This window comes from Anoplopoma fimbria, chromosome 18 (genome assembly GCF_027596085.1).
Source record: "Anoplopoma fimbria isolate UVic2021 breed Golden Eagle Sablefish chromosome 18, Afim_UVic_2022, whole genome shotgun sequence".
Classification (NCBI taxonomy): Eukaryota; Metazoa; Chordata; class Actinopteri; order Perciformes; family Anoplopomatidae; genus Anoplopoma; species Anoplopoma fimbria.
The window spans coordinates 18,553,899-18,566,768 of NC_072466.1; the positions used below are offsets into that span (position 1 = coordinate 18,553,899).

The following is a 12,870-nucleotide window of genomic DNA, read 5'->3' on the forward strand; positions in this document are numbered from 1 at the left end:
AGACCCCTGGCTTAGTGTATTTACTGTTGAGCTGTACGCCATCTGAATGGCTTTAGAATGGGTAGAACAAAACAAATGGTTAATCTGTAGTGATTCAATCTCTGCTCTGTACAGTCTCATGCCAGGTACCGCTAGCAATCGTCAGGATTTAACCTATGAAATAATTTCAAGTCATGCAAGAATAAGGAAACAAGGTGCTGAGGTTGCATAAATCTGGGTTCCTGCTCAAATAGGCATTCTGGGAAACGAGAGTGGACAAATTAGCCAAACAAGCTGTTAACAAAGGGATCATTGATACACAAATAAATCTATCAAAATCAAAAGGAAAGAGCATTGTACGGAAGGAAACCAATAAAGAGTGGCAGTAGCACTGGGATCAGGAGACAAAACGAAGACATTTACACTCAATTCAGAATAGGGTTGGTATTGTGAGAAATAGGGGAGGAAACAGAAAACAGGAGACAGTCATTACTAGGATAAGAATAGGGCACAGCAATCTGAACAGTACACTCCACATTATAGGGAAGCACTCAACCGTTTTTTGTGATCATTGTCATGTACCAGAAACTATAGAGCATGTGATGGTTGGATGCAGGAGATATGAAGCACAGAGAAAGGACATGTTGGAAGGAATGAAAATATCAGGAATGACAGGAGCAGGAGTAAAGAATATACTGGAGTGTGGTGGAAGTGGGCGAGGCAGAATATGCTTGGGCAGCTTCTTAAGAAGAACAGGGTTGATGAGTATAAAATAGCATTCCGGACGCGGTAGGAGTTAACGCTAACTAACTCCAGAAGATGGCAGTAGTGCAACGCTAAGGATGCAAGCTGCCGTTAAAACCCCAAAAGAAGAAGAAGAAAAAGCGGGGACGGGGAGGACGCAACAGTTTCCCAGCATACAGTGGGGCATCATGGCGGACACAAGGGAGAAGGGGCTGCAAGACTACAGGAAAAAATTGCTCGAACACAAAGAAATTGACGGGCGGTTGAAAGAATGTAGGATGCTATTTTTTTGTTGACGTTTGTGGTGTGGCATACATCCATCTTGTATGTTCTGATAAGACGCATATTAATGTGTAGCCATCATCAGCTAGCTGTGCCGCTAGCTAGTGCTTTGTCATGCAGTTAGCATCCTCATAGAAATGACTGGAAGTAATGCTAAACTGGAAAATGCTATGGGTGCTATCTTAAGTAACGTTAACGCTAGCTATAGGTAGACAAACAACTGTAAGATTAATGCTATACCTGTGGTTAATAACTTCTAAATCTAGTAAACGTTTGCTTCTGTAGCTATTATTTCGATACGCATATTGTATTTATGTCCTTTATGTTAACGTAATGACGAGATTCACGTGAAGCTAACTATTACCAGCTAACGTTAACTTATGTTATCAGGCATGTTTATTTGACAGTGTGAGCTAAGCTTCCACCCTTAGATCTAACGAACAGTTTAATTCTTGACTGAATTTGTGTGTTTGATAACCAAAACTAGAATAAAACACTGGCGATCCCTCTTTGTTTTCCAGTGAGAGAACAGCTGAGAGAACAAACTAAACAGTACGAGAAGTCAGAAAATGATCTGAAGGCTCTGCAAAGTGTTGGTCAGGTAAGAATATGATCTTTAACTTGTTTACATTTTAGTGTCTGGGATCTCCATAAAGGGAATTAATTCAAGTTGTTGCAACAGCAGACTGAAATTTAATTTTGTAGATCAACACAATTACAGGCAGCCACAGGCATAAATTGAATGTGATATTTCCTATTGTCACTGTGGTAGGCAATAAACAGTTTGCAAAGGCCCTCAGTTTTCTTAAATTCATTCATCAAGTCGGGAATTTGAGACAGGAAACGCCTTTTAACCAGCGTGGTACGTGTTTTTTTTTTTTTTTTCCCAAGATAAAAGAGAGAGACATTGCCATTTTGAAATAATTAATAAATTCATAATTAGCAATACAACTCACTATTGCAGCAAGGTTCTGTTTCAAACTTGGAAGTGATTTAATCTGTGTTTTTAGTGAAGTGCCTCACAATACTAGTGCTTTTATTGAACACACAAGTGGCATGCGACGCATTTTTTATTTGACTGTTATCGTACGTCACACCTTTCATCCAGCCTGACATAGTTTTTTGGGTCTATGAGATCTACAAAATTTGGGTCAGAGTGTCTGTTGGTAAAGCGAAAGGAGAGGGTTAATTGTCTACTAACCACATTTGTGCTTTGTTCCCTGCAGATTGTGGGAGAAGTGCTCAAACAGCTGACTGAGGAGAAATGTAAGTTCATTGGTATATATCTCACATTTACAAGTGTCACAGCACAAGTAGTACCAACAAAATAATTTCAACAAAATATTGCTTTGCATTCATTTGCAAATCGCTACTCTCATGTTTCCATATCTGTATGGCCTCTCTTTTTTTGCTCCATTCTGGCTTCTCTCCTTAAACTGCTCTTTATCAGGCTCATATTGTGCAGGATCCACCCTCTTGAAGCTGGACAGCCAGTGACAAATGACTGATAGCCTGTAACTGTGACACATGTCAAACTGATAAGCTCAGACCTGTAAAGCTTATGTATTTTTGTTTTTATTCCAGTTATCGTTAAGGCCACCAACGGCCCCAGATATGTGGTTGGATGCCGCAGACAGGTAGGTGGTGAACACATACCAATGTGTATTCGCTTCTCTTATATTGCGTTGCCAGATGTTATGGTTATATACTAAACAAAAAGCAATATGAACTTGCCTGCATATATTTGTGTCCGGACCCAAAGGTTCAGAAACTGTCATAAGCTGTGCAGACCATTAGGATCACCTGAAATAAACGGATTGGTGAATAATGGCTCTGACCTGTTTTAAATGAAACCGGTCAAAACAATGATTTTAAATGTATTCATCCTGAGACATGGCAAAAGTGCATAAAGCTTTAAATTATGAAAATGGATCCATTCAAAGTCTTCTTTCCAGGTGTTGGGAAGTAATGCTGCATATGTGAAAAAAGTTGTATGACCATCAGGGGGCGACTACTCCAGTTGTGTAGAAGCCTATGAGAAATTGACTTCTCACTTGATTTATTACCTCAGTAAACATCGTGAACGTGAGTGGTCTCAATCGCTAGTTTCGGAACTACCTTGTGATTGACTGGTCACTACCATAGCTGTAAACAGCGGCTCTACGTTGATCCGCCTCAGTCCAAATATGGTGACATCTGTTCACTTGTTGCAAAAAAAAGGGTTAGGGTTAGGTTTTTATTTTTTTTTACAAATCTGCACTCATTTTTAACCTCTGTGTTAAGAATGTTAACACTAATCTATGTTGATTTTCATTGCAGTTGGACAAGTCCCAGCTGAAGCCAGGCACCAGAGTGGCTTTGGATATGACCACACTCACTATAATGAGGTAGGCTGAATTTAATTAATCAATTAGAGTTGGTTAAACAGCACAACAGTCTAATAAGGATGTAATGTTCAGTATACATTGAAGACGGTAGCGTCCCGTGAGCAGAGTGGATATACAGAACAATGTATTTTTTGTTTTTTAATGGCTACACTTCTACGCACATACAGCTATGGTTGGGTGAGTAACATTTCTCTGTCGTTCAGTCTGCTATTTCAATCACTCTTGTCAGCTATTATTAAAGGACATGGGTGCAGTGTTTCCCCCAGGATTTAGTGAGACTATGGTGGGTGGACGTCAGACCCGCTATGGGGTCCATCTGGTGAATCGTGCATCGGAACAGCGAAAAAAAACTTTATTGGAGAGAAAAAAGAACATTAGAGAGAGCAACAGAGGAGGGATCCTTCTTCCAGGATGGACAGAAATGCAATAGATTTCATGTGTACAGAATGAACAACATAATACTGCTACAACTCATTCAATGCATATGATATAAATTATTCATATAATGAGAGTAGTAAGCAGAATAATGATGGAAAATTTTGGATTACAAATAACAGCAGCAGTAGATATTATCAAATAATATTGATAATAAAAGCATTATTTGTATCAATAAAAGTAATATAAATGTGACTTATAAATATTGGCACAAGGTAGTGAAGTATAAATATTGGAACACGGTAAAGTACTTGCTCTGGGTGAAGGGAAGACTGAGGAGTTTTTAATTCTCAGCTACCAAAAAAACCCACAAGCTCAGCACCGCGTTGTGCTGCTGCGGTTGTAGCACAGTGGAAATGCGCAGCGCTCCGAATACAAAGAATTGTGGCGGTTGACTTGTCAACGGTGCTTTTATTGTGAAGCCCTGCCATGTGCTTAACATGTGTTTCCTGTTCTGTCCAAGGTACCTGCCGAGAGAGGTGGACCCTCTGGTCTACAATATGTCCCATGAGGACCCTGGCAGCGTCTCCTACTCTGAGATTGGAGGCTTGTCCGAACAGATCCGTGAGCTGAGAGAGGTACAACAAAGCCAGCAATAAAACTCATTTTTTAATTTTTTATTATGTTACTCAAATTGTGAAATGTGATGTTTGGATTGTGATTTAGCAGAGGCTCCCATATGTGTTTTATGAGATAACTGTTGTATGGTTGGGCTTTGATTGGAGGGATTCTGTTGTAGTTGAAATATTTAGATTTTATTTTCTGTCTATTGAGTCCAAAACAATGCTGCTATTATCTGGTGGCAGGTGATTGAGCTGCCTCTGACCAACCCTGAGCTCTTCCAGAGAGTTGGCATCATCCCCCCTAAAGGCTGCCTGCTCTACGGGCCTCCAGGTCAGTGGTCCAGTGAAGGAAAACCTGTCTTTAAGCTTGCTAATTTCCAATACGCCGGTGGTTGTACAAACACAATGTACTGTGAAGAAGCAAGAAGACAACGAGTGTAACTGGTAAAAGGCCATTAACCAGGCTGAGGAGGGATTGTAATTATCTGTAAACTCATATCTTCTATTCATGGACTACTTTATCCACCTTTAATCAAGGCCTTTACAGAAAGAATTCAAGTATTCAACACATTATAAAGACACAAAGGTTACAAATCCTGTAAACAATTTGATTTGGCTCTAAATATTTACTCAAGTGTAGATTTTTAAGACCTGTTTCCAAAGCATTTAAAATCGAGTTGCCCTTCTTTGTAAAATCTGACATGTTTTATTGTGTTATATCGATGAATATTTGTCTGTCATATCTGTGTCCAATTGGGCTCGCCCAGTTACTAAAGTTTAGAGATTTAATTCTGAAGCATTGTTTTTGGTAAATAATGTTATCACAGCAAAGGCTCTGCTACCAAGCGCAGCGAACACTTGGAGAGCCTTTGCTGTGATAACATTATTTACTGGCTGTAAAATCATTTAAATGCAAATATCTTAGAAGTGTTGTGTAGTTAGGCACTTGTTTTAGATCTTGTGTTTGGATCTGTAGCTGGTGTTGATGAGAAATTCCGTCCGTAACAGGAACTGGGAAGACTCTTCTTGCCAGAGCAGTGGCCAGTCAGCTGGACTGTAACTTCCTCAAGGTGAGTGTTGGCGCCATGTCAGGTCTGACTGCCACAATGCAGTCATTCAGCTGATTGTGTGTGTGTTTGTGTGTGTGTGTGTGCAACACAGGTCGTGTCCAGCTCCATCGTGGACAAGTACATCGGTGAGAGCGCCAGGCTGATCAGAGAGATGTTCAACTATGCAAGAGACCACCAGCCCTGCATCATCTTTATGGATGAGATTGATGCCATCGGTGAGTCACACTGAGGATCTGGTTTGGTTTTTTTTCTTTCCTGGGGCTTTAACATTTTCGGCTAGGCTTTGTTTTCTTTAAAGTTGTATGTATTTTCTCATCTACTCTGCATGAAGCTACAATGAAAGATTTACAAATGGGAAGCAGCTGAAGCTTAAACGTAGCCTTTGTCACTGACGTTAGCTCGTGCTACTGTCTCGTTCAAATGAAGCCATATAAAGATACGATTTTGGGCTTTTGCCTCAAAGCCCAAAATCCACTTAAACCCCATTACTAGAAGAAACAATATAACAACACAAATAAAACAAAACAATAAAACAAAATAAAAACTGAATAGACACAAAGATAGGATATTACAGTCTCAACTGGGGACTTAGCCGGCGGGCCGTCGGACTGTTAAGTGTAAACATGTTATTTACCATTTACCATTTCAAGATACGATCACAACAGCAGGTACAATCAACGCCTCTGTCAGTCCACCACCAAACAAACAAACAATTACAAACTTGTGGCAACTCACCTATGAAGCCTCATAGTAATCCACAGATCAATAGCATTCAGACAAAAACGGTCTTGTTAAATTGGCAAAGGTCCAAATCCAGTAAAATATTTAGTCCAAAACACATTATTACATCAATAAATACCCATGGACTGCAGTTGCATCATTTCAAATTAGCCCGCAGATATGCCTAATTATTTATGTAGTAACGCTAGTTCGAATGTTATCAAGATGGCGGCTGCACTCTGATCTTTCGATTGACACCTCATTTGACCCATTAGGAGCTTCCATGTCCTGTCTACAGCCTACAATAGCCAACGAGAGTGCGCCTTGAAGGAAAGGGCCTGCCCCTCTTCTTGCATGTAAAGACCGAGCCAATGGCAACCGATTGCTCTGATGACTGGCGCTTCGTATAGCCAATGAAGTTTTGAAAACAACGATGTGCCGCTTCAGTGGTATATTTAAAAGCCACAACAAGGAAGTCCATGCGGCAACATGCCGAGGTGTCCTTGAGCAAGACGCCTAACCCCAAGTTGCTCCCCGGGCGCTTCATTGCAGCCCACTGCTCCTCCGGGATGGGTTAAATGCAGAGAAATAATTTCCCCATTGTGGGACTAATAAAGGCTTAATTATTATTATAAACGCCAACAGCTGATGCCAGGTCTGTGTGCGTCCGTGCGTAAAAGGTGTTAAGTGTGGTTTTTGAGAGTTTTGGAGACTTTAGGAACGTGAATAATGGCGAAACGGTATAATTAATAATAAATAATAATAAGTGTCACCTTTCATTAGTTCAAGACTAGTAGCCTTTTTAGCCTAGGTATGTGACCATGGTTACCAAGGGTCCTTTGGAGTCTCCAAATGGCCTTTTTTTGGAAAACGCCTAGACATACCCTTAGAAAAACATGTGTAAAATATTCATTTTCTGTGGTATTATCAAATTTGAACTTGGACTAGGTAAGGCTTCATGCTGTGGTCCCATTGTATTTTCCAGCTAATAAGTCTCATCTGCAGGCATCTGTTTGCAAAAAAATATTCAGGCGGAAATAAAAACCTTCTACTTCAGTTTGTTCAAACTTCTATTACTCAATGCCAGTAGCACTTACAGTGATTCTGACTGTTGGGGGGGAAAAACTCCAGAGTGTTACCTTTCAAAAGATACCACAACCATGCATGTACTCCAAATGGTTCAAGAACAGCTTTCAATTTACTTTGGGTATGCCTTGGATAGGTGTTTTAGGCTAGTTTTACAGGAGTGGTAATACTTGAGTTAGGACCTGCAAGCCTGTGTGTTGGGAATCCTCACTGTATGATCGTCATGTTTGTGTGTTGTTCCCTGTAGGCGGCCGTCGTTTCTCTGAGGGAACTTCTGCTGACAGAGAGATCCAGAGGACTCTGATGGAGGTAACTGAGTCACTGAAGTGTGAGGTCTTTTCTAAAACACTGTCCTTTAGAAAGTAAATGAGAATAATCTCTAGAGGGATCTTTCTCTACTTCTCCACCAAGGACTGTCATTTTTAAGAGATCTATCCGCTCCATTAAGGTGGCATCTAATGCCTTTGAGTCACCAACTTTAACTCAGTCATTATCTACAACAAAAGCCAAATCCACTGGAGTGTCAGAAACAGCAGCCAGCAGTGAAATGGGCCCTTGGGTTTATCCTATAACTGGTTTCTCCTGGCTCTTCTAACTTTGAGGTCTGTGTATGAGTCCTGGTGGTGAGGAAACTCCTCTGCTCATACCGTGGAAGACGGCAGGCTAAGTTCAATTCCTCCAGTCCCACCCCAGTGAGACACCTCATAATCATCAGTTAGCTCGGCTGCATGTTGCTACTTAGTTCACATTAATTTCCAAAGATTTCATGCTGCACAGCAAGCTTAAACTGCTCCAGTAAAATGAGCTTTTCCCTGTTACCTCTACAAAGTCAAATTATATTCAAGAAACATTTTCGGTAGGTTTCTGAACACAACCATATGGTTCCAGTACTGCTTTCTTCAAGTCTAAGTCCCTGCTCTGAGCTTTGGTAGGCTGAGGCACTCTGAAAAGGCCTGTTTTCATTAGGCCACTTCATTTTCCAAGGTTACAGAAACACTTGCACATCAGAGTGTCTGAATGCTCTACTGAAATACCACCATCAGCAGCATGTATTTACAGTCCCTCCACCTGTTGGGGAAACAGTGTTTTTAAGTTACCTGAAGGCCTCCGTAGTTCTTCTCCAGAGCCTAGCAACTACCAACAACACAGTTAGCAACATAGCTACCGTTTGTTGCTAACTAGAGTAAAACAACTGGTATTCAGTATTAAAAGGCAGGCATGTTTTGTAACTAACTGAAGTAGCTTGGTCGGTATTTTATCACTCTGCTACCTGGGGGTAGCTACTATAAGCTACTTAGTTGATTTGCCTTTTTTGGAAATTGCAAAAAAAATTCTGGTGAGCAGTGATGCAGTGTATGTCTAAGGCTTTTATCCGGAAAAGTCTTGGTTCAGACTAGGTGTCAATATTTTCTAAACATAAGTACAGACTGCACTGTTCTTTATCCATGTATTGAGCCTTGGTACCTGATGACAGAATTACACAGTGAGAGCCAGGTTCAGAGAAAACCAGTCTAAATGCAGATGGTGTCATTGTTCTATAGCCATTACAATGTGCAATCAACAATCACTTCATTATAAGCTAAAGAAAAAACACAAAATCTTATGACTGGATGAGCTACTAAATGGCCACACTAGAGCTGCACCCTGCTGGAAAAAAGACAGGATTTTCCAGCCTTAATGTAGTCCATTTTAAAGACCTATAAACAATATTGTGCTGCGTTCAAGAATTACTGCCGCTGAGCAGTTTAGAAATGAAACTGAGGCTACGAGCAGCCTAATCAATGGAAACACTGTGCGGTATGACTTTTCCTTTTGGATCAAGCAGCAAACAAGTTGTAGCATAACGTGTGCTGCATGACTCCTTGTGGATGCTGAAACAATATATGGTTCAGCCTTTGGCTGCTAATAAACAGGAAAAGGTTGCAGGCCTAAAAAATCATATATAATAAAATAATATAAAAATAGTTTTGTTTTACCTAAAGTATGGGTAATGGTTGTGCCTGGACTGATACTGTCATAGAGCAGCAAACAGGCTGAAACCACAGTACTGTTGTACAGTTAGCATTAAGCACACTCCCAATCACACAAGCACCACAGTATAGTCTGTCTGCAGTGGGACAGCTCTGGTCATCAGAATGAATGAACATGCAATTAGCGGCATGAATCTCACTTTACTAGCAACGTATTCGAGAGTATTCGTTTGTTTTAATCGTGTGTGTCTTTGTTACTGTCCCATCAGCTACTGAACCAGATGGACGGCTTTGATACGCTGCACAGAGTCAAGATGATCATGGCCACCAACAGACCTGACACTCTAGACCCCGCCCTGCTGCGTCCCGGCAGACTGGACCGTAAAATCCGTAAGATCTCTGTTCTTGTTGCTCATCAGTGTGTTAGCCTGTCTGACAGCACACGCAGCCAAACTAAAGTCCTCTTCTCTTCTTCAGACATCGAACTGCCCAATGAACAGGCTCGTCTGGACATCCTCAAAATCCACGCCAGTCCCATCACCAAGCACGGAGAAATAGGTGAGTGAGCAGAACGGCTACCTAGAGGGGTCCTCCACATACTGGACACATCGTACGTCCTTTCTCTCCTTCTTGAACATTAGGAGTTCGCATTTGTTATCTGTTTCAGAGTTTTGCAGTTGTTATGCTGGTTGCTTGTAATTTGGTCATCTAGGCCTCTACGGTGGGGTTGTGCCGGTGCACCGTGTTTTACCACTCCCAACTGGAGCATAGTGAGACTTTGAGCTTGTGAATGAAAATGGAGCAACTCCGGTCTACCTAATGGCAGTAATGCTCCCCTAAGCTGCCTTAGCCACCAATCAACACTAAACAAGCAGAAGAATCAGTCGGCTTCAAATCCAACAGTTGATATATTTGTGCAGTTTTAGTTTTCGTTGAGACTAACACTGCCATGTTTCGTCTTTTCACTTCAAAAAACACATGAACTTTCTAGTAACCTCACACCTCCACTGACGTGATTTCATTCATGTCCTTGGCTCACAGCCATTTCAAAACAAACATAACGTTATGCTATTACCGTATTTTCCGCACTATAAGGCGCACTTAAAAGCCTTTAATTTTCTCAAAAAACGACAGTGCGCCTTATAATCTGGAGCGCCTTATATATGGATTAATTCTGGTTGTGCTTACTGACCTCGAAGCGATTTTGTGTGGTACACGGCGCTCTGTCAAAATGTTTTAGTACGACTTTGGTAAACTACAAAGTCGCACCGCAGCAGCATTACGGCTACCGTAGTCAGGAGCGTCAGGAGTAACACACACTGTGCTTCACCATAATATCACAGTGTGTGTGTATAAGGACCCCAACATGGCTCCTGTCAAGAGACTAGGGCTGTAATCAACCAAAGAAATTCTTTTCGATAAAAAAACTAAGGGGGAGCATCACGTGCATCAAGTGCATCTGCGCAATATAATAGCACATGATTACCGAAAATATATACTGATATCAGCACAAGAAGGCAATTAAACAACAATTCAGGGAAAATTATCTTTATTAAACATCCCAGATCATGTACCAAAAATAAAGCAAAGGCTCAAAACAATAGCCTACAAACAGCCGATATGTCGCATTAGGCAAAAAAAAAAAAACAAATCCAATAAATAGAAATAAATGTGCACAATAATAAAAGGGAACATAAAAGTTACACGGTCATTTAGCAATAAACTGCGAAATAAAGTGCATCAATAACAAGGAAGGCTCACTCAGAACAAATACAAAAATAAAATAATAAAATGCCTCATATCCTGAGCAATAAAATTGACAATTCCTTCTGTGATATCATGTTTGCGTTTGGATGATATAGGAGGTTAACATCAGCGTGGTCTGGGTGCGGAGATCCTGCCGTTGTTGCAATTTGCGGGGCTTTGCAGTTATAAAACGATTATTAGACTAAAATATTGAAATATGTTTAAATGATATTAATATTTTTATAATATTGAAATAACCGTTTTTAGATGATACACCATGTTTTATCTGTGGCAAACTGTTGAGACGACTTTTTTTCCCGCCATCTATTTTGGAAAAATCCACACTGCCGATGTCTTTGACATGGATGGTCGAGAGGAGGAGGACTCAAATGAAACTTAAATCGCTCAAAATAAAAATAAATATTCAGCAATTAAACCACCGGACGTTGAATAACACACACTGTTGCTTCACCATAATATCACAGTGTGATAAGGACCCCAACATGGCTCCTGTCAAGAGACACGCTGACGACGCGGACTTCAAACTCAAGGCTGTCAGTCACGCAGTAGAACATGGGGATAGAGCAGCTGCGAGAGAATTCAACGTTAATGAATCAATGGTACGGAAGTGGAGGAAGTTTGACTGACTGACTGTTTTGTTTCGCTTAATGCGCCTTATAGTCCGGTGCGCCTTATATATGAAAAAAGATCGAAAATAGACCATTCATTGACAGTGCGCCTTATAATCCAGTGCGCCCTATAGTGCGGAAAATACGGTACATTGTCATATTGATTACTATGATTGCAAAACGAGATGGATGTGGCGCCAACTGCCCAGTTTGATGATGTTGGCTACCAAGTGACAGAATGACAATAAACTCATTTTCGATCAATTCCCTCAAATGAATGAAATGCAGGTATTCCTTTCATTTCATTTGTCCTTATCCTCTCAACACTCTTTTTCCAATCCAAATCTGATGTTACCTGAGACGTGGATATCAGATCTCACTTATATAAGGTATAAAAACCTTCTGCTGTGTACTACCCTGGTCAGTCTGATAACACTTTGAATACCTTGGGTGTTGATTGATATTGTCTTTGACATGCTGTAAACATTTAACAGAACTAAATGTTGTTTTCTGTTCTGTTCATAAATGAGCACACATTGATGAATGCACAGAAATCCTAAAAACAACAGACTCATTACCTCAGAGGTTTGACCTTAAACACAGCCTGATTGAGCCACCTTTCTCCTTTCTGAGAGGGGCGGGGCTTCAGCTTTAATCTTCTGATAAAGGACATTATGAGCGACTGAACAGTGAAAACAATATTCCCGAATGGAGAGAAAACACATTTCCTGTGATGGTCTTTGGTTTGTTTCAGATTATGAAGCCATTGTAAAGCTGTCGGATGGTTTCAACGGAGCAGATCTGAGAAACGTGTGCACAGAAGCAGGTTGGGCGTCGGCCATTCAGTTTCGCCATTAGTTTTATTTCCTCAATCCATGTTATTCACTTTTTTTTTTTTTTTGCAGGTTTGTTTGCCATCCGCGCTGACCGCGAGTACGTCACTCAGGAGGACTTCATGAAAGCCGTGCGGAAGGTGGCGGATTCAAAGAAGCTTGAGTCCAAGCTGGATTACAAGCCTGTATAAACCCTCAGTTTCATAGCCCTTCCTTTTAGTTTGGATTTGCTGTGTTCCTTCTCCTCACAGTTGCCAACAAAGTGACTTTTACTTAGTAACCCCTGTTTCAACTGGTTTGTGTGACCTGCCTTTATTAAACTCTGCATCATAAAGGCTGATCATTCCACAGAACACCTGATAAAAAAAACTTGTACTGAAAATACACTCTTATATGGAAAGTTGTGTTTATTTTCCTTCATTACCT

At 40.7% G+C, this 12,870-nt stretch overlaps 1 protein-coding gene across 1 annotated transcript; it reads left to right on the plus strand.

Moving 5' to 3' along the window:
• Positions 1 to 813: 813 nt before the first annotated feature.
• Positions 814 to 12,844, plus strand: psmc6 (proteasome 26S subunit, ATPase 6). Its single transcript, XM_054618131.1, has 14 exons — positions 814 to 996; positions 1,527 to 1,606; positions 2,232 to 2,271; positions 2,590 to 2,642; positions 3,325 to 3,392; positions 4,291 to 4,405; positions 4,634 to 4,721; positions 5,399 to 5,460; positions 5,552 to 5,675; positions 7,514 to 7,575; positions 9,506 to 9,626; positions 9,714 to 9,794; positions 12,366 to 12,437; positions 12,517 to 12,844. Exons 1-14 carry the CDS (start codon positions 822 to 824, stop codon positions 12,633 to 12,635), a joined length of 1,260 nt encoding a protein of 419 aa, XP_054474106.1. The 5' UTR covers positions 814 to 821; the 3' UTR covers positions 12,636 to 12,844.
• Positions 12,845 to 12,870: the final 26 nt, after the last annotated feature.